Genomic DNA, 27,141 nt, shown 5'->3' with positions numbered 1-27,141 from the left:
ACCTGGGGGCACTGGGTAGGTGGGCTGGCCCTGGAAGGCCTGGTTCAAACTCTGCATCTCTTTTTCTCCCTCCGTCCTAAAGCTGTTGCTAGAACACCAGGACTCGATCGCCCCTGATCACCGCGACCCCCTGCACGAGCTCCTGGAGGACCTTGGGGAGCTGCCCACCGTCCCTGACCTCATCGGTGCGTGCCATCCTTGACAGCTGGGGTGGGCGGCGGGGGCCTGCAGGCAGGGGTGGGCAGTCAGGTGAGCAGGGCATGGGAACGTGCCCCCTCAAGTTTTTGTTCAGTCAGGGACGTGTGCCAGGAAGCTGGTTACACGCTCTCCCTCTCTCCCTCTAGTCCTGGGATGGACAGACTTATATGGAGAAAGTGGACAAACAGTAGGGGACCCCGTACCATCATGTAAATGGCCAGTTAAATCATGCGAGAGAGCCGTGGAGGGATAGGGCCTGTCTTGGGTCTTAAAATGTGTCTCTGATGAGGGGGGATTTCAGGAGCTGTGGAATGGAAGGAAGCTGGCTTACAGGGGTGGAAGGGCAGGGTGGAGGTGGTGACAGATGGGAGACAGCCAGGAGCTCCAGGCTTGGGGAAGCACAGCCCCAGTAATGCAAGGGTGAGCTCTGTGGGTAACAGCCCTTCCGCTGGTGCTCAGGGCTGAGGGTACAGGGTGGTGCCGCAGGGCAGTGTGGGAAAGCTTCCTGGAAGAGGGGCTCATGGAGCAGTGTATTTATTTACCGTGGCCCCATCTGTGCTTAAGTGTGCTAGTCTCTCTCCTTCCTCACCTGCCTCAGGGGAGAACGTAGCTGCGGATGGGAACGTGGATCTGAGCAAGCTAGAAGTGTCCCTGACACTGACCAACAAGTTTGAAGGGCTAGAGACAGATGCTGACGACACCAATGCCCGGAGCCTGCTTCTGAGGTGGGAGAGCAGCCTCGGCCCCCTGAGCCTCCCCAGGCCAGTAAGATGGCTACTCTGGAGTGGCCATCCCACCTTCTTCCTGGGCTCTCTTATCCTTCAGAAAGTTCTCCCTGAAGCCGAATTGGCCTTCCCCTTGCTGCAGTCTCAGCTGTTTTCCTTCTGGCAGCCTCAGCTTTTTGCTCTGTCCTGTGGCTGAAGGCAAAGGAATAGGCAATAGGACATTGGCAACACGGTTGTTTGCATATTGTTGTGCTGTTTACCAAATGCTTTCTTATACATCTTTTAACCTAAGGGACAAACGGTGGGGTAGATGATGGTTTCCCTGCCTTCCAGTGGAGGAAAGAAACTTGGGTTAAGTGACTTACGTAAAGTCCCACAGCCAGTCGGTGGAGGAGCTCGTGTTCTAATTCCCTGTCCTTACGAGTGATGGTCAGGAGATGGGCATGGAGCTTTTCAACCGCAGTTCTGCAAAAGTGAGGGAGGACCCCCAGCAGGGCTGGGCTGGTCATCCAGGCAGAAGAGGAGCCAGGTTGCCACTTTGATCCCCCTGCCAGCAAGGCAGCCCCTCTGCTCACCCATTCACCTGGTAAACCAGTGAGCTGGGTGTTCAGCTCTGTCCTGCCATCAAAGCCCTTACAGTGGGGCGAGGCTAGGGGTGAGCACGCATCAGAGAGCCGCCAAGAGGGAGGTGGGTGTCAGGTGCGTGAGAGCTCAGAGGGACACCTAGGTAGGGAAAGGTCTCACAGGAGGAAGTGTGTCCTTCAGCCAAAGGACTCAAAGGAAGACCATTTGTGGGAGGCATTGTAGGCAGAGGACACAGAGGTGTAAGAGAGCACAGTGGTTTGGAACCATGGTAGTTCTGTATCACAGACCCATCAACCCACCTCCTGGGTCTTCCTCCTGGTTATGTTCTCCTCACAACATCTACCTCCATCGCACCCTCTCTTCTTACCACCCAAGCATCCCTGGCAGCCATGATGCGGGGCAAGGTCCACTTACTCTCAGCTCCCTAGTCAGCCCCATGTCCAGACCCTCCCCCTGTCCCTCACCTCTCCCCCCTCGCTCCCCTCCTGCAGCACCAAGCAGATGCTGGCTGACATCATGCAGTTCCACTCTGGGGATTCCCTCAAGGAGATCCTGTCCCTCTCGGCCTCCAGAGAGCAGGTGAGCGGCAGGCTGGCCCACAGGTACTGTCTCGTTCGCCCCCCACCAGCATGACTGATGCCTTTCCCGGGCAGACACCTGTGCTCACCAGTAATGCGAGCTCTGAGGGGCCGAGGCCTCTGCCCTTGACCCCCAGAGACCCTCAGGCTGCAGAGTGCCAAGACTCCATCTCCCTCCCTACTCCCCATTGAAATAAGAGTGAACCCTGCAGGGACCTCAGACCCTGATGTCAGTGCTAGGAGTTGCTGGGGGTGCAGAGAGGCAGTCTGGGCAGGCTCCCTTGAAGAGCGCCGAAGGGCTGGTGCTCAGCATAGGGAGTGGGCTGCTTGAGGGCCTGGAGGCAGGAGAAGGTGCTGAGTGGTGGGTGGCCAGGGGCAAGTTGGGCCAGCTGGAGTACAGACTCAGCCAGGGGCTTCCCAGAGAACAGGTGGGGACAACCAGTAGAGGCCTGTCCCCAAACGCAGGACAGAAGGAGGGAGAGAACCCCAAATACCCTGGAGCCATCACAAAGCTCCGTTGGGAAGTCGCAGCCAGTGTCTACCGGAATCCTTTATGCTGTACTCCTAGTGGGTCCCCCTTGGCCACTCTTCCTCTCAGGTGACCCACGAGGCCCTTCAGCATCTGCGAGGTTGTACACTTTGATGTTCTTCACAAGCCACCTCACCCCACCCCTCCCCCTCTGGACCATGGCTTGGGGGCAGAATGGTAGGGCCTGCTAGTCCCCTCAGCATCTCTGCCCCCCAGGAAGCAGCCCACAAGCGGCTGATGTGCCGACGCCAGGCCTGTGAAGCCCAGACCCCAGTGTCGCTGCGACGACACCGCTCGCTGACAGCTCACTCCCTCCTGCCGCTGGCAGAGAAGCAACAGCGTGTCCTGCGGAACCTGCGCCGACTCGAGGGCCTGGCTTTGGTCAGCGCCAGCGACGGCTACCAGGGGCTGGTAGACGAACTGGCCAAGGTAACGGCCTGGGCCTGAAGGGAGCGGGAGGGCAAGAAAGAGAGAGAGAGAGAGAGGGAGTGAGAGTGTGTGTGTGTGTGTGCACGCGTGTCCATAGCGCTGGCACCTCAAGGGCAGGCCTCTCCCTGGTGAGTGCCTACCCAAAATTGTCACCAGCCAGGGGAAGGCCAAGCGATCTCCAAGGGTCCTTTTTGAAGGAAAGGTCTCAAAATTCATCAGGGAAGGGAGTATTCTTGAAACTCTCTTTCGTTAAAAAACAAGGAGCCATGGAACGGTTACTCCTCAATGGGGGAGAGGCCCTGGAAACATCCTTCAAGGGTTTGGGATAGGGTCCTTGAGGTTGCCCTCCTCCTAGGGAAAACAACCTTGAAATCTTCCTCTTCCTGCTTTTCCTGAAGATCCTTACAGTGAGTTGTTCTTGGGCCTGAGTCAGACCCTGAGGCTCTCCTGCCAGGAAGGGTCAACTCACCCCTCCCCTGGTGCCCCCAACCCCAGGACATCCGCAACCAGCGCAGGCACCGGCAGCGACGGAAGGCAGAGCTGGTGAAGCTCCAGGCCACGTTCCAGGCCCTGAGCACTAAGACCACCTTTTATGAGGAGCAGGGCGACTACTACAGCCAGTACATCCGGGCCTGCCTGGACCACCTGGCCCCCAGCTCCAAGTAGGTGCTCCCTTCCTACACTTTGAAGCTTACCTGTAACCTCTCCTCCTGCCCATGTCGACCTTTGCCCCACTCTTTACCAGCTTTGATAGGGACATCTCACCCCAGAACAGCATGGTCCCTTCCTGACTCTGGTCTTTGAGTTTCACTCGCAAAGTCTTGGGTTCAAGTGCAGCCCCCTCCTTTGTCTTCCACCAGTGAGAAGTCTTCCTCGGGGTCTAATTTCCTTCCTACCAGCCACAGAGAGAACTAGTGTCTTTGGTGTTGAAGGGTTTGTTAGATAAATTCTCTGGGGCCTTTTCTTCATCAGGGGTTCTGGGAAAGGGAAGAAGCAGCCATCTCTCCATTACACTGCTGCCCAGCTCCTGGAGAAAGGTGTCTTGGTGGAAATTGAAGATCTTCCCACCTCTCAGTACGTGTCTTTGGAGGGCAGAATGTCAGACCTTTCCCATATCCTAACCTGGGCATGGGGCTCTGGGCTGGGCACCAGGTGGGAGGGAAGGAGATGCATGGTCCCTGCCTTGAAGGAGCTGCTAGAACAATGGGGAAGACACGACATTTCCAGACAGAGTTAAGGGCAGTGGGTGTGGTCTGGCACAGTTCTAGACACCCCAAGGCAGAAGATGCTGGGAAAGTGTCCTGGTGGAGAGAACAGCTGATCAGGGCTGGGCAGAGAAAAGAGCTGAGGTGTAAGCAGAGGTAAAAGTGGGAGGAGAAAGAGAGTGATAGAGGGGAAGCCTGGCTCTGGGTGACTCACGGCACTGCCTGGGATGAGCAGCAGTGGGTGGAAGAATGCGGCTGTGGCCCTGGGAAGAGGCAGCGGGTCCCTGTTTTGAATCCTGTTCTTGATAGCTTCAGAAATGTGATCTTTGACATCACCCCTGGAGATGAGGCAGGAAAGTTCGAAGTAAATGCCAAGTTCCTGGGTGTGGACATGGAGCGATTTCAGCTTCACTATCAGGTGAGGGGACACTCCCATGAGCCCTCAAGACACCCGATGGGCTTTCGGTGCTAGCCTAAAGGTGGCAGCCTCGCCTGGCTTCCCTGGGCCACGGATGACATCAGCTCTGTTCCCCACCCAATCCATATCGTCTTTTCCTGAAGAGAAGGGTGATGGTCTGTGTAGCCCAAGCCTCTCTGTCCCCGTGCCCTGACCCAGACCCCACTGCCAAGCATCAGGAGAGTGGAGTGGGCTGGTGATGTCAGAGCAGGATTAATATCTGAAGCCCTATCACATGTCAGGGACTTTACACATTACCTCATTTAATCCTCTCCGAAGCTCTCAAGCATTATCCCTATTTTATAGGCTCTGAGACTAAAAGGTTAAGAAGCCGGCCTAAGTCATAAGCCAGTGTTCAGGGAAGCAGTGATTTTAAATCCAAATCTTTTTGCTCTGCTGTTTTGTCTTTTCAATGATTTCAAGCCTTGGCTCTGCTTGAATTGACATTTGGTCAAGTCACTGTACTTGTCTCTTGGCCTTGGTTTCCTCATCTGTGAAGGGGGTTTCAATGCCCACTTCAGTGGCCAGTGCCACTGGATGACTGTGTAAGGCTCCAATATGTTAGTGTTTTATAGACTAGCTGTATGGGCCACCGTGAGAAACCCTCAAACTTGCCTCCCTGCCCCTTCCCTCCCCCCTAGGACCTCCTGCAGCTCCAGTACGAGGGTGTGGCTGTCATGAAACTCTTCAACAAGGCCAAGGTCAACGTCAACCTTCTCATCTTCCTCCTCAACAAGAAATTCTTGCGGAAGTGACAGAGGCAGTGGGTGCTACCCAAGCCTTTCTTACCTCGCTGGATACTTTTCTTAACACTAATGCACTATTCCACTTCCCTGCAGACACCCAGAGGTCAGGACTGGGCAGGGCTCGAGGAGTCTCACCCTTTCCCCAGCTGGGAGGAGTTTGTCTACCTGGCCACAGGCAGGGACTCTAATTGGATCAAGCGAACCCTGTCTCTGAGTTTGGCTGTGTGGCTTTGAAGTCCCAGAACCCCACGGTTTTCCAGCCAGATCATAGGGAATGAACCTAGGGCCCGCCCTTTGACCTGAGTTAGCTCTTCCTCTGGCGTCTGCTGCTGCCCTCCCAGTACCACGAGCACTGCCCCAGCGGCCCGATGTCCCGCTGCCTCCCTTCCCTTCGCAGACCCCAAAGCCAGGGCTGGGCTCCCTGTCCCCACTTCCACTTCATCAGCAGTGTGTGTTCCTGCCCTTCTGAAGCCCAGGCCACTCTGCTGCTGTGACGCCTCGCACCCTCCAGCCCGTCACCCTCACACCGGGTGGACAGCGCTCGTGAAGGCCCACGTGGCACTGTGACAACGGTTGTCCAAGGCGGCCTAGGCAAGATGACCCTCCGTTAACCTCAAATCTCATTCCCTTGTTTACAGTCTCTGTTTTACATGCGGGTCACTAGGGTATTTATTCTCTCCTACCCCTATACTCTGTGCAGCCTTAATCATGGCTTTCTTTCTTTTTGAGCTCAGAGAAAGAGTTCCCATTTCCCTGCTCAAACTAATATTCGTGCCAATCTTTTATACCTTGTATATAAAGTCACCTTGGATCACTTGTGTTTAAGATCTCATTACTTCAGCTTCATATGGTACAAAGAGCAGTCTTCCCCTTTTCTCACCCTCAGGATGCTTGCACCTTAGAGATGACTCTTCCAGGCCGTTTCCATAGATCTGCCGTCTTGTCTCTGCCACTGTCTCTCTCTTGTCCCCACATCTACCCAGCTTCCTGTTCCTGTGGCCCTTCTGATTTCATTTTAATAAAAGCAGCTGTTACCCCCACATCTGTTGTTAAGCCCTTATTTCACTTCCTGCAGAGCAGGCCTCCAGGTTCTGGGACAGATGTTCCCTGGTGAGCTGGGGAGCCCCTCCTGCAGCCTCCCCCAGCCTCCTGCCTGCCTCGGCTGTGGGCCCACTCTGCCTGCCTGAGCTCATCAGTGCTTAATGAGATGTGGCATTTATTCCTCTCTTCCCTCCCCAGGGGACAGAGAGTAGGAAGGAATGCTTAGGTTTCGATTCTGCTTTTATCGGCCGCTCTGAAGACTAAAGCCAAGAGGAGGAGAAACCAGTCCAGCTTCTACTTCATCCGTTTTGCACACATTTGCTGCAAATTCTTTTCCTGAGCCTTGGGTGATGACACCAAAGGTGCTTGAGCCACAGCTCCTTAGTATCGTGGGTTCTACACTATGATCAAAATCCCGTGTCCATGAGGAAAGCCGCCCTCCTTTCCTCCCAGGTTTCAGGAAGCATGGAGGGGAGTCTGGAGGAGGGGACAGTCTATACAGACACCTGTCCTGACATCTGAACTCCCAAGCAGCTCCTACTGGGCGGGCGCACACAAGTTTGCCCGGTGCAGCCCATCTCCCTGCACTCCGTTCCATTCTGTCACTCAGGATCTGTCTTGCTGTCACATTCAATCTCAGTCACATCCTCTCCCCCCCTTAACATGTCACAGTAAAAACTTCAAGTACCGCCTCACTCTGGGTGACAGTGACACGTACCAGTGGATCCAAGTTTCTACACATGATCAGTCATCATTAAAAGTCTCACACTCACCAAATGGCTCCAACACTATCCCACTGTGATGCACCCCCCACAGTCACATGATCTCAGCTGCAGGCACCACATGTAGAAAAGTCACAACAGCTACCGTTATTGCTGGGATATTTACATACACTTACTCCTCACAACAACTCTACAAAGGTAAGCAGTCACCATTTTTGTTTAACAGATGATGAAACTGATTCAGAGGATTAGATAACTACCCAATGCTACACAGCTGGTAAGGGGCAAAAAGTCTTTATACTCAGGCCCATCTGCTCAGATTATATTCCCTTGCATTTTTCTCTTCTCTAAAGCATTTCCACTTCCTTTACCCCACACTCTCATGCCACTTGCTTCTTCCAGGCTCACCGACTCGACTCTAGTGATGGTCCCTGATGAGCTTCAGTTCATTAAGTCTTTTCCTAACTGTTGATGCCCAATCTGAGATACAGACACTTAGCTCCAATGGTTGGGGCTATACACCAGGGCAACCTCCTCAGAGGACAATTTGGCAACATCAGAAATATAAGTGCGGGGTGCCAGGACAATGCGATGGGGGAAAGAGTAGTCTTTTCAACAAATGGTGCTGGGACAACTGGATATCCACATACAAAAGAATGAAGTTGGACCCCTACCTCACACCATAAAAATTAAAACATCATAAACCTAGACATAAGAGCTAAAACTATAAAACTCTTAGAAGAAGCACAGATATAAATTTTCATGACTTTGGATTAAGCAATGGTTTCTTTAGACACTGAAAGCACAAGCCACAAAAGAAAAAGTATTGATAGATAAATTGAACTTCATCAAAATTCAAAACCTGTGCTTCAGAGGACACTTTCAAGAAAATAAAAAGACAACCCACAAAATGGGAGAAGATATTTTCAAACCATATATCTGACAAGGGATTTATATCTACAATGTATAAAGAACTCTTACGGGGCTTCCCTGGGGGCACAGTGGTTAAGAATCCTCCTGCCAGTGCAGGGGATGCGGGTTCGAGCCCTGGTCCGGGAAGATCCCACATGCCGCGGAGCAACTAAGCCCGTGCGCCACAACTACTGAAGCCCGCATGCCTAGAGCCCATGTTCCGCAACGAGAGAAGCCACCACAATGAGAAGCCCGTGCCACAATGAGAAGCCCGTGCACCGCAAGGAAGAGTAGCCCCCGCTCGCCGTAACTAGAGAAGGCAACTAGAGAAAGCCCGTGCTGGGCAACAAAAAACCAACACAGAAAGGGAGGGAGGGAGGGAGGGAGGGAGGGAGGGAGGAAGAAATTAAAAAAAAAAAACGAAACTCTTACAACTCAAAAATAAAAAGCCCAACTAAATGGGCAAAGAATTTGAAAAGCCATTTCTCCAAAGAAGATATACAGATGGCTAATAAGCACATGAAATGATGCTCAACATCATTAGTCATTAACAAAATGCAAGTCAAAATCATGAGATACCACTTCACCCCCACTAGGATGGCTAAAGTAAAATAGGTAATAACAAGTGGTGAGGATGTGGAGAAATTACAAGTCATATATTGCTAGGGAGCTTGTAAAATAGTGGAGCCACTTTGGAAAACAATTTGGCAGTTCCTCAAAATTTTAAACATAGAGTTACCATATAAGCCAGCAATTTCACTCCTAGGTATATACCCAAGAAAATTGAAAGCATATGTGCACACAAAAATCTGTACATAAATGTTCATAGCATCATGATTCATAGTAGCCAAAAAGTGGAAATAATCCAAATGTTCATCAACTGATGAATAAACAAAAGGTGATATATCCATACACTGGAATATTATTCAGCCATCAAAATGAAGTACTGATATATGCTACGACATGGAAGAACCTTGAAAACATTATGCTAAGTGAAAGCCAAATACAAAAGGTCATATATTATATGATTTCATTTATACGAAATGTCCGGAACAGAAAGTAGATTAGTGGTTGCCAGGGCCTGGGGAAAGGGGAGAATGGAAAGTGGCTGCTCATGGATATGGGGTTTCTTTGGGGGATGTTGAAAATATTAATTAAATAGTGGTGATGGCTGCACAACTCTGTGAATATAGTAAAAAACCACCTGACTGTACACCTTAAAAGGGTGAATTTTATGGTATGTGAATTATATTTATTTTTTTAATGTAAACATACATACCCAGGGCCTCCCTGGTGGCGCAGTGGTTGAGAGTCCGCCTGCCGATGCAGGGGATACGGGTTCGTGCCCCGGTCTGGGAGGATCCCATATGCCGCGGAGCGGCTGGGCCCGTGAGCCATGGCCGCTGGGCCTGCGCATCCGGAGCCTGTGCTCCGCAACGGGAGAGGCCACAACAGTGAGAGGCCCGCATATCGCAAAAAGAAAAAAAAAAAAAAAAAAAAAAACATACATACCCAGTAAGGAATTTTTCCTGTGGAGACACCTGGATAAGGGAGCAAAGAGCTCTGGAGTGTTTGTTGCAGTATTATTTGTAATGGTGATGATCTTAGAAGGGCAGCCACACAATGGTACATTATTCAGCCAATAGAAATGATGAGCTAGATCTGAGTGCAATGATGTTAAAAGCTGTCAATGGTACATGTTGTTTGGAAAGATACACAAGAAATGTGGCAGTGGTCACCTTTGGGGAGGAGGAAGTATCTTTCTGTGCTGTTCTTACAGTGAGCTTATACTAGTCTTATGAAAAGAAGAGCCAACGCACGCTACGGCTCTAGAACTGAGGTGTGAACATCGCGGAGGAGTGGCGTGTCCCTTGTTCTACAGCAGTGATGCTGGGATTAGGCACCACAAGCTGTTCCTGGTCCGCTACTGGGACACATGCCAAAATTGAGAGCAAGCATTTAGAAACTCACAGCCAGCAGTTTTACCCCTGAATCTAATAAAAGATTGAGTTTATATTTTATGTCTTTTCATCTCATTTTTCTAATAACTAGTTTTTATTGTATCTCACGAAAATATCAGTCCATAGCAGATGGGAAATTTTAAGATGTCACCCTTCATTACAGACAGTTTGAGAAGAACTGTTCTACAGGGAATACTTTTAGTCATGTGACATAAGAATGCATCAGCAGGGACTTCCCTGGTGGTGCAGTGGTTAAGAATCCGCCTGCCAATGCAGGGGACACGGGTTCGAGCCCTGGTCCGGGAAAAGCCCACATGCTGTGGAGCAACTAAGCCCGTGCGCCATAACTACTGAGCCTGCGCTCTAGAGCCCATGAGCCACAACTACTGAGCCCGCACACCAGAACTACTGATGAAGCCCGCATGCCTAGAGCCTGTGCTCCACAACGAGAGAAGCCACCGCAATGAGAAGACCACACACTGCAACAGAGTAGCTCTCGCTCGCCGCAACTAGAGAAAGCCCGCACACAGTAAGAGAGACCCAACGCAGCCAAAAATAAATAAATAAATTTATTTTTTTTTAAAAAAGAATGCATTAGCACTGGGATTTCTGGGGTTTTTTTAAAAATATTTATTTATTTATTTATTTGGTTGCTCCAGGTCTTAGTTGTGGCAGGCAGGCTCCTCAGTTGCGGCTTGTGGGCTCCTTAGTTGTGGCATGTGAACTCTTAGTTGCAGCATGCATGTGGGATCTAATACCCTGAGCAGGGATCAAACCCAGTCCCCCTGCATTGGGAGCCCAGAGTCTTAACCACTGAGTCACCAGGGAAGTCGCACATTGGTACTGTTGAATTAAACCAGAGGGACTGAATGGAGTAGCTGAGATCACACTATATATGCAATTTTAGAGTCTGCTTTATTCATTTAGCTGTGAAAAACATTCTCTATGTCTTAAAATTTTCTTCAAGGCTTCCCTGGTGGTGCAGTGGTTAAGAATCCGCCTGCCAATGCAGGGGACACGGGTTCGAGCCCTGGGCCGGGAAGATCCCACATGCCGTGGAGCAACTAAGCCCGTGCACCACAACTACTGAGCCTGTGCTCTAGAGCCCACGAGCCACAACTACTGAGCCTGCATGCCACAACTACTTAAGCCCGTGCGCCTAGAGCCCGTGCTCCGCAACAAGAGAGGCCACCGCAATGAGAGGTCTGCACACTGCAACGAAGAGTAGCCCCCGCTCAATGCAACTAGAGAAAGCCCGCATGCAGCAACGAAGACCCAACACAGCCAAAAATAAAATTAATTAATTAATTAATTTTTAAAAAATTTCTTCAAAAACGTTCTTAATGTCTATAACGTAGCCCATATAGTTCATATATTTAACATTCCCATAATACTGGACAGTTTTCCATTTTCATTAATTTATATAATTCTGCAATGGATATCCTTGGGTATAAGATCTTTATTTACATTTCTAATTATCTCCTTAGAATGCTAGGACAGAAATTACTAGATCAAAGAGCATGAAATTTTAAAAAATTAGGTTTTTCCAGATTATAATACATATTCATTGTAGAAAATTTAGAAAATATTTTAAAAGCAAAAAAAGGTTAAAATAATTCATGATACCATCAACAAATGATAGCTACTTGTAAAATTTTGATGTATTTTCTTTTAATCATATTTGTAATTAGAATCACACTATGATTCTTATTTTGTAACCTGCTTTTTCCATTTAACACTGTAAACAATTCACCATATTAAATGGGATATACCATAATTTACTTAGTCCATCCACTATAAAATAACCATCTAGAGGGTTAAGTTTTGATATATAGAAGAATGTTATATTGCAAATCCCTTGTAGGGGGCTCTGTTGGCATTGTTCTCTCTGTGTCTTTTTTTTTTTTTTTTTTTTTTGGCCGCGCCATGCGGCACGCGGGATCTTAGTTCCCTGACCAGGGATCGAACCTGTGTCCCCTGCAGGGGAAACCAGAGTCTTAACCACTGGACTGCCAGGGAAGTCCTGAGTCTTTTCCTTTAGGGTACTGATCCTCTCTTCCTCCAAATGACTGGTGGGATTAATGGTTAGCAGAATCTGCCTCCCCCTGACCAGGACACTGGGCTCAAGGCTATAGAATAGACACAGACTCCCTTCCCTTTTGCAATCGGAATTTGAATTCTGAGGGCAGCACCCAGGAAGGAAAGCCAGTTGAAGCTGAGTCACCAGCTGGCAGCACCCTGGAGAGACAGCCACCAGTGTCTGGCACTGAGATCCCTAGAGGGATCAGCGTGTCATCTTTCCCAGGTCAAGTCATCTCACTCCTTACAACCCTGAGTGCTATCAGCATCTCCCAACAGATCCCTGCTTGCTGAAATTCCTCAGCGCCATGTTTTATTATTTACAAAGATTCCTTCCTGATTCATCTTTCTACCTAAATCTTTGCGCCTGGGTTTATTTCCTTGGACTATACTCCTAGAAGGGAAGTTGCTGTGTCAAAGGGTAGGCACCTTTTAAAGGCACTTTTTGCATGTGACCTAATGTCCTCCAGAAAATCTGTATCAATTAACAAAGAAAGAGGGCACAGAAGGTGAGAGAAAACTGGTACACCCTATGGGGCCAGTACTCCTTGATCCAGAATGAAGCCCAACCTGACTCTTGCAAATCAACACAAATCTGCCCTCGTGAGGCTTGTGAAACCTCTCAGTTGCCTTCCTACCACTCTCAGTGTAGCATAAGAAGTCCCCTTCCTCTGCAAGGAACACACATTTTAAAAATACAGATTGCCAAATGCTATCTGGTACCCTGGACTGAATCTTGGGACAGAAAAAAGGACACCAATGGGAAAACTGGTGAAAATGAATAAAGTCTAGAGTTTAGTTAATAATAATATGTTAATATTGGTTTCTTAGTTTTGACAAATGTACCACAACAATGTAAGATGTTAACCTTAGGGATATACAGGAACTCTCTGTACTGTTTTTGCAACTTTTCTGTAAATTTAAAACTATTCCAAAATTAAAATTTTATTTAAAACTCTATTACACCAATTTATAGTCCCACTAAGAGGGCATAGAAGTGTTAGTCTTACCACGACCTTGCCGACAGCAAGTATTTTTAAAAATTCAGTCCTTCAGCAAATATTTATTAAGTGCCGTCTCTGTGCCAGGCACTATCCTAGGTACTTGGGATCCGTCATTAAACAAAGCAGACATAGATTGATGCCCTCATGGTGTTGACATTGCAAAGAAAGACAGATATTTTGTATGTTAGAAGTAACAAGTGCTTTGAACAACAAGGATTTACTGTATAGCACAAGGAACTATATTCAATAGCTTTTAATAAACTATAATGGAAAAGAATTGAAAAAAGAATATACATATATAACCGAGTCACTTTGCTGTACACCTGAAACTAACACAATATTGTAAATCAACTATACTTCAATTGAAAAAAAAAAAAGAAGTAGGAACTTCTGTGGTGGCGCAGTGGTTAAGAATCCGCCTGCCAATGCAGGGGACACAGATTCGAGCCCTGGTCTGGGAAGATCTCACATGTCACAGAGCAACTAAGCCTGTGCGCCACAACTACTGAGCCCGTGTGCCACAACTGCTGAACCCCGCACACCTAGAGCCCGTGCTCTGCAACAAGAGAAGCCACCGCAATGAGAAGCCCACACACTGCAACTAAAAGTAGCCCCTGCTTGCCACAACTAGAGAAAGCCTGTGCGCAGCAATGAAGACCCAACGCAGCCAAAAATAAAGAAATTTAAAGGAAAAAATAGAAGTAATAAGCACTTTGGATAAAGCAGAATAAGGGACAGCACGGGTGAAGGAGAGGAATAAAGGCTGGGTTACGATTTTCAGTAGGGTGATCAGGAGAGGCTTCATTGAGGAGGAGACATCTCGGCAATGACTTGAAGGAGGTGAAGAGGTAAGTCATGTGGATAACTGAAGAAAAGGTTTGAGAGATAAGGTGGAAGGACAGATCATGTATGGCCTTGTTGGGGTCACACAAGATGTGGCAGAGACCACCACAGGCTCACCCAAAACCCCAATTACTCTGCTACATTCCCCAGCCCCTTGCAGCTAGACAGGTCTATATGAACAGTTTGGACCAATGAAATGTGAGAGGAAGTGTAGTGTGTCACTTCCAGGCTCACAGGCGACAATAATCCCACATGTGATTTTCTGGGCTTTCTTTCCCTCATCGGTATCTGTGGTCCAAAGAGTGCAGCTACAAGATGGTAGAGGCTCCATCAGCCTGGGTCACTACTGAGTGGCTACATGGAGCACAACCTTCCCCTACTATCGTATGTGTGACAAGTGTCATGAGCTGAGTCACCAGCTGGTGGCACCCTGGAGAGACAGCCAGGCACTGTCTGGCACTGAGACTTACTATCTTCAGCTACTGAGATTTGGGGGGTGGTCATCACCGCAGCACAACTTAGCCCATCTGGCCTGATACAGAAGGACTTGGCTTTGACTCTGTGTTAATCGAATCTATTGTTCGTTTGAAAACTACAAGCGTCATTGTTTAGTTTTCATTTTTTGATAATTACTGAAATAGCAGATTATGTTTTCTAAGATGGCCATAACAAACTCTCCCAGCCCCCATGCTCTCTTTATCATGGCATCGGCACTCCTCCCATTGAGAGTTGGCATCTATGTTCCCTTCCCTTGAATCTGGGCAGGCCTAGAACTACACTGAAAGTGAGGCTCTGGGACCTCTAAAGCTAGTCACAAATGATATGGCTTCCGTCCAGTCCTGTTGGAACATTTGTTCTTTTTTTTTTTTTTTTTTTGCAGTAGGCGGGCCTCTCACTGTTGTGGCCTCTCCCGTTGCAGAGCCCAGGCTCTGGACGCACAGGCTCAGTGGCCATGGCTCACGGGACCAGCCACTCCGCGGCATGTGGGATCTTCCCGGACCGGGGCATGAACCCATGTCCCCTGCATCGGCAGGTGGACTCTCAACCACTGAGCCACCAGGGAAGCCCCGGAACATTTGTTCTTGGTAGCCTACTGCCATGCTGTGAGGAAGCCAAGGGGACAGAGGAGTCAAGTGTAGGTTCCAGTTGACGTTCCCAGCTGAGGTCCTAGCTGACAACTAAACATGTGAGGAAGCCTTTGGGAAGACTCCAGCCATTGTCTGTCTGCTACCCCATGAGTGACCCTAAGACAGAACTGCTTGGTTGAGCTCAAGCAAGCCCAGAACCATAATGATAATGATGATGGTGATGAAGGTGATGATTGTGATGATGACGATGGTGGTGATGATGATGATGTTTTAAGCCACTACGTTTTTTGTTTTTTTATAAATTTATTTATTTTATTTATTTATTTTTGGCTGCGTTGGGTCTTTGTTGTGTGGGCTTTCTCTAGTTGCAGCGAGCGGGGGCTACTCTTCATTGCAGTGCGCTGGCTTCTCATTGCAGTGGCTTCTCTTGTTGCGGAGCACGAGCTCTAGGCACGTGGGCTTCAGTAGTTGTGGCATGCAGGCTCACTAGTTGTGGCTCGCAGGCTCTAGAGCACAGGCTCAGTAGTTGTGGCGCACGGGCTTAGTTGCTCTGTGGCATGTGGGATCTTCCCGGACCAGGGCTCATACCCATGTCCCCTGCATTGGCAGGCGGATTCTTAACCACTGCGCCATCAGGAAGTCCCCTAAGCCACTAAGTTGTAGGGTGGTTTATTACATAGCAATAGATAACTGGAAGAGTGAGGCTGAATATTTTCACTATTCTTACCTAATATATTGAAGTCTTTTTACACCAACATGCCACTCCTTACCAAGCCTGGCTTTTCTCTTTCCAGATAAATATGTGGAAAAGGGTGAGACAATGGATAGAACTACCAGAGATGTCCCTCAAAATGGACTCAGAACAAAAATGTTCTGGGAATAGCTGTTCAGTTAACACATGTAGGTATTCAATAAGTATTTGTTAAATGAATGAATGATCCTATCCATGGGGGGTGGGGAAATGGGAGATGTTGGTCAAAGGGTATGGACCGCTAGTTATAAGAGGAATAAATTCTGGGATCTAATGTACAGCATGGTGACTACAGTTAACAATACTGTATTCTATACTTGAAAGTTGCTAAGAGAGTAGATCTTAAATGTTCTTACCACACACACACACACACACACACACACACACACGATAATTATGTGAGGTTTATGGAGGTGTTAACTAACCCTGTTGTGGTAATCATTTTGCAATACATACATGTATCAAATCATCACATTGTACACCTTAAATTTATACGTTATATGTCAATTATATCTTAATAAAGACAGAAAAATAATAATGCTGTCCAAACTAACACAACATTGTAAAACAACTATACCCCAATAAATATATAAAATAAAATAAAATAATAATGCTGTCCACATTTCTGCATCTTGTTTAAATATATTATAATCAACCTAATTAAATGCTTTCATGAAATTCAGATGCATTATACAACATTCCCCAGAAATACCAATCTATTAAATAATTTTATTATAAAAGGCTTACAGCAAAGTTTTACTTTTTTCTTCTCTTCAGTTTCCTTTTCATTAAACAAATAAAATAATGTATATTGTATCTCAATGTAAAAGACCCAAGTAATAGATATGAAGGTAAGCTAAAACATATCTGCAAGCTATTTTCCCCAGAGGAAAGGTTTATTGATAGTTTGGTATGGATCCCTCCAGACCTTCTTTATATATATTATTTGCATTTATGTATATGAACTTTTTGTGGCAGAATGTATTTTCCAAAAATGGCCATGACAACATTTCCCAGCCCACATGCTCTTCCAAACCCTTACGACACGCCCTCAGGTGGAGGCTCTGTCCTCTACCCCACAGCCCGGGCAGACCTCTGGGCCTGTCTCACTAAGGTGTGACGAAAGTGGTGCTAGGTGACACCGAAGGCTTGTCATAGAAGCAATATTGATTCCCCTTGGCTGTCTGTGTTAGGACACATACTTCCAGAGCCGTAAGCCACATTGTAAGAAGTCTGGCTACCCTGAAGCCCCCATGCTGGAGAGACCACAAAGATAGACTACAGAGGGAATAGGTCATAGCTTTTCCGGACCCCTGCTTGAGTGTTCCCCCCCCATGTGCCAGACATGTGAGGAAGCTTTCACCTTAACCCCTATCAGAGTGTGACCCTGAATGAAAAAGCCACTAACCATTAGATAATTGATTAATATACATATACCTATGTATATTATGCTTACTTGCATAAATGACCTACTATTATATAGATTGCTCTGAAACTTGCTTTTTTCACTGAGCAATTTCTGAGACTGATGTGTGTCAGTGGGCTCAGATCCACTCCATGTTTTGTAAGGCTGTGCAGCATTCCATAGCATAGATATTCCATAACAGGGCATAGAAGATTTTCAAACATCTTTTAGCTGTGGCCTGCCTCTTCAAAGGAAAAGTATTCTTGGAAGCCCACTGTTTAAAACAAGTGAAAAAAGTCTGTCCCAGACAGAGCCTCTCCTCACTACATTCCATAGAGGGAGGGACCCTTCCTTGAAAGAACCCCTAGCTTTTGATGACACATTTAAAAATCACTCACCTTGGGACTTCCCTGGCAGTCCAGGGGTTAAGACTCCACCCTTCCACTGCAGGGGGCACTGGTTCGATCCCTGGTGGGGGAATTAAGATCCCACAAGCTGCCCTTGCATGGCCAAAAAAAAAAAATTCACTCACCTCATAGAGGGTCCAACAGTAGGTCACAGCAGTGCTTCTTGTCTGTTTTTTATTCTATTTCTCTTTTTTTAAGGTATAATTGGCAGATAACATTATATTAGGTTCAGGTGTACAACATAATGATGATCCTATATTTGTATATATTGTGAAATGACCAGCACAATCCATCACCACACATAGTTCCAATTTTTTTTTTCCTTGTGATAAGCGTCTCAGTCTTGAATGTACATTCGAATCACCTCTGAATCTTGTTAAATGCAAGTTGTGGGACTTCCCTGGTGGTCCGGTGGTTAAGACCCCATGCTCCCAATGGAGGGGGCATGGGTTCGATCCCTGGTTGGAGAACTAAGACCCCTCATGCCGCACGGCCAGGCCAAAAAAAAAAAAAGGTAAAAAAAAAAAAATGCAAGTTGTGATGAGTAGGTCTGGAGTGGGTCGAGATTCTCAGCAGTTCTGACCATCTCCCAGGTGATGCCTGTGCCCACTTGAGTGGTCAGGGATTAGCAAACCCCAGCTAGCTCCTGATGACCCCTGCTTTCCTCTCTCACCTTCCAAAATGGTGGTGGGGGTTATCTTTCCCTCCTCCTCCTTATTATTAATTAATTTATTTATTTTGGCTGTGAGGCATGTGGGGTCTTAGTTCCCCGACCAGGGATCGAACCTGCGCCCCCTGCAGTGGGAGCGTGGAGTCTTAACCACTGGACCGCCAAGGAAGTCCTTCCCTAAAGATTGGAAGCTCCTATTTTCACCTCCAGTCTTTGGCTCCCCTTCTATTCTCCAGAATTCTTCACAGATCGGGGGCCATGCCACCACAACCATCTGTGCAAATTCCCTCTGTGCCGCTTCACAGGGTGGAGACAGGAAGTTGCTGAACGAATGGGCTGTAGATTTGATTCTCACCTTTCCAGAACTTCAGTTCTCTCATTTCCACTTTAAATATCTGTTTTAAGAGAGAAACGGGTAGAAAACAGGAGTTGGGAATTGTGTTCCCTCTGGCATCTGTCACCATTACTCAGCCTGCTCCAGCAGAGGACCCTTTTTTGGCCCTTTCTCAACACTTTTGCTCCAGACGTGACCTTCCCCCATCCCCTGCCATGAGAGAAAGAGAGAAACCTCTAAGATGGTCCACAAACCTCCACCAGGCTTTGAGCATCCTGGTACTATAGCAACAGATTTGCACCACTCTGGAATCTGGCCTTGGTTACATGTGACCCTCTCCTTCTGTAGGGGATGGAAGGAGAGGGCCTTTGTAGCAAGGCACCATATATACGTTATTTACATTAACTACTGTAATCTCTGCAGTACTTTATGATTATCACCCTCACGTTATCACTGAGGAAATTGAGGCTCAGAAAGGGTCAGTGACTCACCTAAGGTCGTACCGCTAGAAATGACTGAGCTGGGATTGGATCTCAGACCTGCCTGACTCAGCATTTTCCCCAGGCTTTCTCTAAACCTGAGCAATTCTGAGGTCCCTGTGTGACCATACTGGGTCTCTGAGTGCCCTTTTCTCCCTCATTAGCACTTTCAGTCCTGAATTCATGAAGATACAGTCCCAACTACGCCCTGGTGTCTCCCCTCCCTGTGGAGTCCTGGGCCCCTCCAGTGTTCCTGTAACCACGTAGTCAGGGTTCTCTTATTTGGCAACAGTGAAACCATTTTGTCCCTGCCCCGACTGGGCACACACAGGCCTGGGTTGGAATCCCACAGCCACCTGTTGTATGAATACAAACATGTTCCTTAACCCCTCTGAGCTTCAGTTTCATCATCTGTAACATGAGGATGATAACTCTATGTCAGAGGGGCTATTGGAGGATGAGAACAGTGCCTCTAATGCCTTTCAGAGTGCCTGGCATCAAGCAGGAATGAAAACAAAACAAGCTTGTACCTTTTTTATCCTCAATTTTTTAACTTTCTCATGGATCAGGACTAAGGTGGCCTCTCATTGGCCCCTGCATCTTCGCAGCAACACAGCCCTCTAGGGGCAAGTCAGAAGTGTGTGAGATGGAGCAATTTCCTAGCTCTTACTGAGAGCAGGAGGGGGCTGAAGCACACCCCGTTCCCTGTGGAATTTGGGGACCACGCCAGGACAGACCGCAAGCAGTTATTAACCAGTATGTGCAACATGTGTGAGTGGAGAGTGATGGAAGAAACAGAGTTTGGCGAGACACCAGCGGGCAGGCTGGCACTCCGCACGGGGAGCTGAGTACGGACCACCACGGTGCCCACCCCTCGTCACCTCCCCAGCTCCCTGTCACAGGTGCTCAGTAAAACTTGTTAAACGAAGATGTTCTTTGGGGATAGGGGCTGAGCCAATGGGGGAAGCGACAGAAGAATGGTGATGGCCCTGTGTCGACACTGCATGAAGGCCTGAGCTGCTTCCTGATAGACCTGTTAGAGGTGTGGTTGGATGGGTGACAGGGCTCAAAGGAGAAACAATAGAGTCGTTCCTTTTGATGGTTACCTCTGTCAAACTCCAGCCAACTTGAAAATAAATTTAAAGTAATAGGATAAAAATAATGAAATACCGTGGGGAACTTCAGCTTTGAGAACACTGAGACTTCCAGGAAGAGTGAGGGATCCCGCTGCCAGGCTGCCTCTCCTCTGCAGAGCCTCCGTCTGACTGGGAGGCCAGTGCAGGTTCCAGCCAGCCTCTCCTCCCATTCCAACTCCTGCCAAGCTTCTACCCTCTGGCCTGTGCTGTTCTGCAGAAGCTCCTACCTTTTAGTGGATGGGGCAAATCCTTGACCCCTTCTATCACCCGATGAAAAATGCTTGACCTGGTCTTTTGTCCCCTACCTCCTGTCCCCACCCTCAACAGCCCACATCAGATAGTCTGGAGCTTCCCTGGTGGTGCAGTGGTTAAGAATCCACCTACCAATGCAGGGGACACGGGTTTGAGCCCTGGTCCAGGAAGATCCTACATGCCATGGAGCAACTAAGCCCACGGGCCACAACTACTGAGCCTGCGCTCTAGAGCCTGGGAGCCACAACTACTGAAGCCCGCACACCTAGAGCCTGTGCTCTGCAACAGGAGAAGCCCGCGCAACGCAACACAGAGTAGCCTCCGCTCATCACAGCTAGAGAAAGCCCGTGCGCAGCAACGAAGGCTCAACACAGCCAAAAATAAATAAATAAATAAATAAATAAATAATAAAAAGAGATAGTCTGATGAGTACCTCAGAGGCAAGCCCACACACACAATCATAGCATCCTGGAGGAGGACCATACACACACTCATTAACACGTGGAGTGACAAGTATATCTCTCCTCTGTAACCATCATGAGGAGGACGGGAGAGGGAGCCTTGAGCTTTGTCCACCCCGTTCATTTACTGTCTCCCTGCCTCCCCTGCCCCCTACAAACGGTGCCAGGGCTCCCTCCTATGCCGCCACACAGGTACAGCCTCTGGTTGCTTAGCAACGGCGTGCCTCTTCCCCCTACCTCAGCAGCCTCCCCTTGTAGCTCTAGTAGCAGCCACAGCAGGGAGAGCCAGGCTGGACCTGCCAGGAGTTGCTGCTGCTGCTGAAAGGGAATGTGTGGGAACAAGCCCTCAGACAGGCCCAGGTGTGAAACCCAAGGTTTTTCTTTAACACACAGGTCCCACACTGACTCTCGGAAGGTTCTGCCAACCTCCCCTGTCCCTAGCTTCTGCCAGGCTGCTGGTTCCCCCTCCCACATTGGACATTTCACCCCACTGCTGTGCTTTCTCTGCCCTGGGTCTCTGGATATGCCCCACGTGGTCTGTTCCCCTCTTGAGGCTCAAGGCCCCTTGTCCTTTGTCATCCTATAACTCCACATCCACGTGTGTTTGTCTCTCGGGTCTCAGTGGCTGTCTTAGGCTCTCTTTGAGCCCCTCCTGCTCAGACTGAGTAACTAACTGCCTGTCTCCCCTTCACTAACACCAATCCCCTCACTCCCCACCTCCAAAGACTGGTCACTGGGATGACCCCATGTCGCCCCAGCCACCATGACCACACCCCTTGTTACCACCTTTCCAGGAAAGGTCTGTGGTGGGATGGGCTTCACCGAAATGGTCCCCAGGGGAATCCTGCTTTCTGCACTCAGCCTGCCCTGGGCTTCAGTTTCAATGGAAACTGACACTGGACTTCTGGCCAACTAGAAGAAGACCAGAAAAGAAAGAAAGTCCTCCCTGCTGCCTTCCCTCCACCCGATCAGCTACAATGTCAGAGTCCCCAAGAGAAGCTCCTGAAGAGGCTCAGCACCTGCAGTGGGCAGGAACCTGCCCCACCCAGAACAGTGCTGCCCAGCCCCCAGCTGATAGAGTGCCCTCCCAGGGCATGGTGTCCATCTCCCTGTTTCCATCTGACCTGACCTCTTTACCTACACTCCCTGCCACCCCACCTCCCACAGTCCCTTAGGCTTGGGTTTGACAATATTACCTGTGGGTTAAGAACCAGGACTAGGGAGCAGTCAGCAAAGAGATGGCTGAGAGGAAATACTTTGAGTAAAGGGAGACCGGGTGGAGCCCAGGCACGGCAGGGTTGGAGGGATGCTGAAATGAGAGCATGAGGGAGATTTAGGGAGGGAGGCCTGGATTCTCCTCTTCTAGCAGAGGAAGCCAGCAAACAGCAGATGGAACTTTCAGGCAGGAGGCTGGACTGAGTGACCTCACCCAAACCCTGTGGTCTGCTGCTTTTGCAACCTGGCGAGTCTCCCAGCTCTCCTGGGTCCCCATGTAGGAGAGCTTTTTATAGTTCACTCCCCAACTTGGGTTTGAATAATTAAACAAGATGGACAGAAATAGTAGCCGGACAGCTAAGGCGGGTTATTTTGGGGTTTTCTGGAACACAGAGTGCTCCTGGGCGGCACCCTACCCCTGCAGGGGGTGGAGCCAGCATGAAGGCCGATGGGAGATTCCTGTGGGGGAAACCCACCCGCACCCCCCAGGGTTCCTTGGGTTGACAGGTTTGCTCTCAGCCAGAGGAGGGTCTCACCACATCTTCCTGGTCTTCAAGGAAGGAGAGGGCTCCCACTGCCTTCTGCTCATAGCTCCTCCCCTGGCAGGAAGTCCCTTCTGTTGTCTGTCAGCCCTTCTACTTCAGAGATGGTGACAGATATTGAAAATCAGATCGATAAGCAGCTTCAAGACAGGCTGAACCAGGACGAGGTGGCTACTGCTCCTCTGGCCAAGGAGCTGGAATCAGGTGATAGGAGGTCTTGTGTCCCCCTCGCCCTCCACTATAACTGTTGGAAAGCTGTGGAGGGAATGAGGGTTGGAGTGGGGGATGGGAGGCAGAGCTGGGGAGACGAATTGATGGGGGGAGAGACTAGGCTCCAGGGAAGAAAAGGCCAAAGATGGATTAGTGTTGGGGCTGAGAAACTCTGAAGGGGCAAGAAGCTCTCTTCTTCTAGCTCCCTAGTGTCCTGTGTTCCTGGCAGATGCCCAGCCTGGGCTTTCTGGGACAGGGTTCTAGCAGTTGGGGATGGGGAGAGGTGGGGAGGGCCCCTTCAGGTCTCCATTGCAGACCAATCATTTGAGGCTTGTTTGCATAATACTTTTGGTTCAACCGCAGAGATTAGGGCCTCACCCCAACTCTACCTTGAGGCTCTACCACAGAGCTTAAAACCTGGGGCCAGAGGGGGCACTTGTAATGTTTTCTCCCTTTGGTAACAACTTCAGGGGTGGGTTTGGAGGTCAGATTTCAGGAAATACTGAAATACTCATCCATTCATGTTTATTCATTCAACAAACGTTTTTAAAGCACCAACTATAAGCCTTGCATTGTGTTGGTGCTGGGAATAAATTAGTATGGCAAGCTCCTTGCTCTCAAGAGGCTCTAAGTTTAGTGGGGGAGATGGCCATCTTAAAACCTGCTCTCCACCATTATTTTTTTTTTCCTCCACCATTATTGAGTGCTTACTATGCATTAGCTACCATATAGGAACTTCACAAAAATTGTCCCATTTAATCCTCATAACAAATCTGTGGTCTAAGTAGCATTAGCCCCATTTGACAGTTATTAGAACCAAGATGAAGAGATTTGTCCAAAGTCACTCAGCTTGTAAACTATATAAATGGAACTGGAACCTATGTTTATGTGATTCCAAGTTAGTGCTCTTAACCACTGCCCTTGTGGTCGCTAATGCCTGGAAGGAAGATTCATTAAACGCCGTGGGTGTTCAAAAGAGAGTGAGATTGCCTTTAGCTTCGGGTATGTGCTACGCGTGGCTGGGTGGGGCAATCAGGGAAAGCCTCCTAAAAGAGGTGGCTTTGCACTGTACTCCATTCACTCTACAAATACTTAAATTGAGTATCTACTACGCCCTTGTTGTTGGGGCTGAGGATCCCGAAGTGACCGAAGTCCTTGCGCTGTGGACATGCTGGGCAGGGATAGAGGAAAGGCTGAAATTATAATTGCGCGAGTCGTAAATGCCAAGTTTCCTTTACCCTCAGAGTTGTTCTGCTCCTCCTGGGTTTCTCTCCCAGGAGCAAATACCCAAACTTCTGGGGAATCTAGAGGAAAGGCCTGTCCGTCCTACTCTGGGAAGTCCTTCCTAACGTCTATCCTGCATTTCTTTCTGTTCCAACAGAGTTCCCCACCTCCCATTTCATTCCTCTTTTTCAAGGCCAAATCTCACAGCACTAACCCGGCAGCCCGAGAGCGTCTGGCCCTTTAAGGCCACCTTCTTCGCCCCACGTGCCGTCTGGTTGGGCTGGCGACGCTGACGCACGCGTGACGTCAATGGCAGCTGGCGGAGTCTGGGCACGAGGAGCGAAGATGGGGTGGGGGTGGGGGGGCGAAAGCGAGAGGGCGGTTCATTTGCATTTAAAGGGTCCACTCCAGGGTTAGCGATCAAGGCTTTAAAGAAATGTGTATTTGGAAAACTTTCCGTCTTGCGCTATGGGGCAAGAAAAAGGCGTGGTATAGCTAAAGTCGGTGGTGACTCAAGTTTGCAATGTCAATTATGTCCTTCCGCGGAAAGGGGGAAATAGTCCGTCGGTGCCCGGGCTGGAACCACGTGACATGGAGGGGGCGGTGGGGGGTGGGGAGAGGGAAGAAGGGAGGAGCTGGGGAGACGACTGTCAGGCTTCGTTTCAGCTGCCCCCACCCCCACATCCTGCCCACCCTCCTGCAGCTGCCACCACATCCTGCCCAGCCGGGGGCAGGGAACTCGTGGGGGGGGGCACTCACCCAGGACCCAGGTTAGGCACCCCTTCCCTACCTCCTTCAGTTCCAGGGTGGGGCGTCTGCCCTTTGCCCTGGCCCCAGGCACCCTGGCACTGAGCTTGGGGCACAGCTCTGCCAACACAGTCTTGGACACCTCTCTGCCCGACTCCGCCCCGCACCCTGCCCCCGCCCAAAACGGGACTTGTTCGGTCCCAGATTAGAGCCCCATCCCTGGACTAGCACAGTTATCAATAGACAATTAGAAGTGTTCAATAACGTTTTTATAGTCTTAACTCAGATACACAGCTACAAACACATATACAGATTCATGAAACAGACGTTTGCTGAGCACATTCCATGCCAGGCCCTGAAAAGCCCAGAAGACTCAAAGTTGAGTTAAACTGCTGCCCTCAAGGAGCTCAAAATCTAGTGAAGGAGAGTAAATTAGAAACCAAAAATGTCAGTACAATGCAGTGTGTACTGATGAGGTAGATACACAGAGTGGAGAACACTATACAGAAGCAGAGGTACAGGAAGACACAAAGTCCACATGGAGAATATGTACACAGAAGGATCACCAGTATATTACCCATGCTGATGGCCCTTCCCCTCACAAGTGAGGTGGAAGATGGGAGAGACTGGGGGCCTTTGCTGGGATTACTGGAAAACTGGGAGGAAGAATGATCAGCCCAATGGAAAGGATGACATGGATGGAGGCGAGGATGGAGATTGTCCAAATGACTGTGGAGAAGGCAAGAGGGTTAACCAAGCAGCCAGTTAGAGGCTGAAACAGCGGTAATGGCTTCCCATAGTTATGAAACAACAGTCAGGAGAGAAGCAGCCCTTGTGGATGAGGAAGACCTTTCCAAATTAAGTTGGATAGGGATGCTTGGGGAGGTGTGAATAAAGGGAGCTATTGATGTACCTTTGCCATATAAATTGATGAAGATGATACTGTACAGAGGAGTTTACACACACTTTTTAGGACTTTGGTGGGCATCTGTCCGACTCACAGGGGATTTTATAGCAATGTTAGTTGACTTTTCTCTAAGAAAGATTGAGTTGGTAGTCAGAGGGAGAGAAGGAAAAATGAGACCCAGCCATCTGAGCCTGCCTAGGCATTTTCCACCTAGCACATCCTGGGATGGGTAGTCCAGGGGCTAGAAGGAAAAGATGTAGTGAGTCATTTTCAGGAAGTCTTTATTATAATCTAACTTCCAGCAACACTCCCTAGATCCTTTCTTAGTCCTCCATGGAAATCAAGACCTCATGTTTGTTACTTTTCCTTTCCTATAAAGTTCTCTCTATAAATACATGTATATGTAAATTCTATTCTACTTGTAATGTCAGCCTCTCCTACTCTTTCCTACTCTGTTTTCTAGTGGATTATCATTTCAGCATCTCAGGGTCCAGGACACTCCATCTCCCCCACTGAGCTTTTCCCTGCCCTCCTTTCTCCCTCCTGCTGTTCCTGGCCCTTTAACACCCTCCTAGGTGACTCACCTACCTTCCTTCCTCATTCCTTTATTTAGGACCCAACATTCCAAGGCAGGGAGGACCAGCTGGCCAATCACAGCCCTGGCAAACCTACCTAGGGCTTGAGATTGGCTGGAGCTGTGGTTGGCGGGAGGCTCACCACTCAGATCTGTAGGATGTTGGGGAGGGGGTTTCTGGGAATCAGCCCTGGGAAATAATTTGTTCTGGGACTGCTAATGGTTTTGGAAAGAATCTTTCCAATAGAGCTGGGGCCAGAGGGGTCTCTAGCTTGAAAGCCTCAAAACTGGAGGCAGGCTGAGAACCCAGCTTTCTCAGTGTCCTGGGGGCTTGGCTGCCCCCTGCCCACTTTTCTTTCCCGTGATCTGGGACCCAGTGGTCTGAAGGCTGAGTTTCCAGGCCTGTTCCTAAGAAGTCTTTTCCAGCAGCCCTGGATCTCTCCAGTCTCAACATTCTGCTTTCCCGACGTCGGAAACAGCCGGAAAATAAACACCCTGATGACTAAACGGTTTCTCCAGCTAGAGCCTGGGGAAGCACTAAAAATAGAGGCCACAAGTGAGGGGAGGTTCCCCACTTGAGGGAGGGGGGGGCACTTTCCCATCCTGCTATTGCCACAGCCCCAGGCCTGGCACAAGGCTCTGTTCTTCTCAGAGTCCTTGGGGACAGGGCAGATGGGCTCCCCCTGCCTACACTGAGGTCCTTCAGGCAAGCTAGCCCTGCCTGG

At 49.0% G+C, this 27,141-nt stretch overlaps 1 protein-coding gene and 1 long non-coding RNA gene across 4 annotated transcripts in view; one reads left to right on the top strand and one right to left on the bottom strand.

Moving 5' to 3' along the window:
- The window catches only part of IQGAP3 (IQ motif containing GTPase activating protein 3), a 40,201-nt gene extending 33,715 nt beyond the window's left edge, over positions 1-6,486 (top strand). For all 3 annotated transcript variants that reach the window (XM_082615978.1, XM_082615979.1, XM_082615977.1), the window contains 8 exons: positions 83-185; positions 797-923; positions 2,000-2,087; positions 2,832-3,044; positions 3,540-3,706; positions 4,017-4,118; positions 4,559-4,667; positions 5,348-6,486. In XM_082615978.1, coding sequence (XP_082472104.1) covers positions 83-185; positions 797-923; positions 2,000-2,087; positions 2,832-3,044; positions 3,540-3,706; positions 4,017-4,118; positions 4,559-4,667; positions 5,348-5,461 — 1,023 coding nt within the window. In that variant the 3' untranslated portion in view covers positions 5,462-6,486. The remainder of the gene's footprint in view (positions 1-82; positions 186-796; positions 924-1,999; positions 2,088-2,831; positions 3,045-3,539; positions 3,707-4,016; positions 4,119-4,558; positions 4,668-5,347) is intronic.
- Positions 6,487-17,418: 10,932 nt separating this feature from the next.
- LOC309800927 lies at positions 17,419-22,939 on the bottom strand. Its single transcript, XR_014293512.1, has 3 exons — positions 22,749-22,939; positions 22,194-22,306; positions 17,419-18,730 (listed from the first exon to the last, which is right to left on the bottom strand). It is a non-coding gene; the product is annotated as an uncharacterized lncRNA (long non-coding RNA).
- Between the last annotated feature and the right edge of the window lie 4,202 nt (positions 22,940-27,141).

This window comes from Mesoplodon mirus (assembly GCF_964341445.2).
Source record: "Mesoplodon mirus genome assembly, chromosome: 3".
NCBI lineage: Eukaryota > Metazoa > Chordata > Mammalia > Artiodactyla > Ziphiidae > Mesoplodon > Mesoplodon mirus.
The sequence above is the reverse complement of the archived record's forward strand: the minus strand, read 5'-3'. Positions and strand labels throughout refer to the sequence as shown.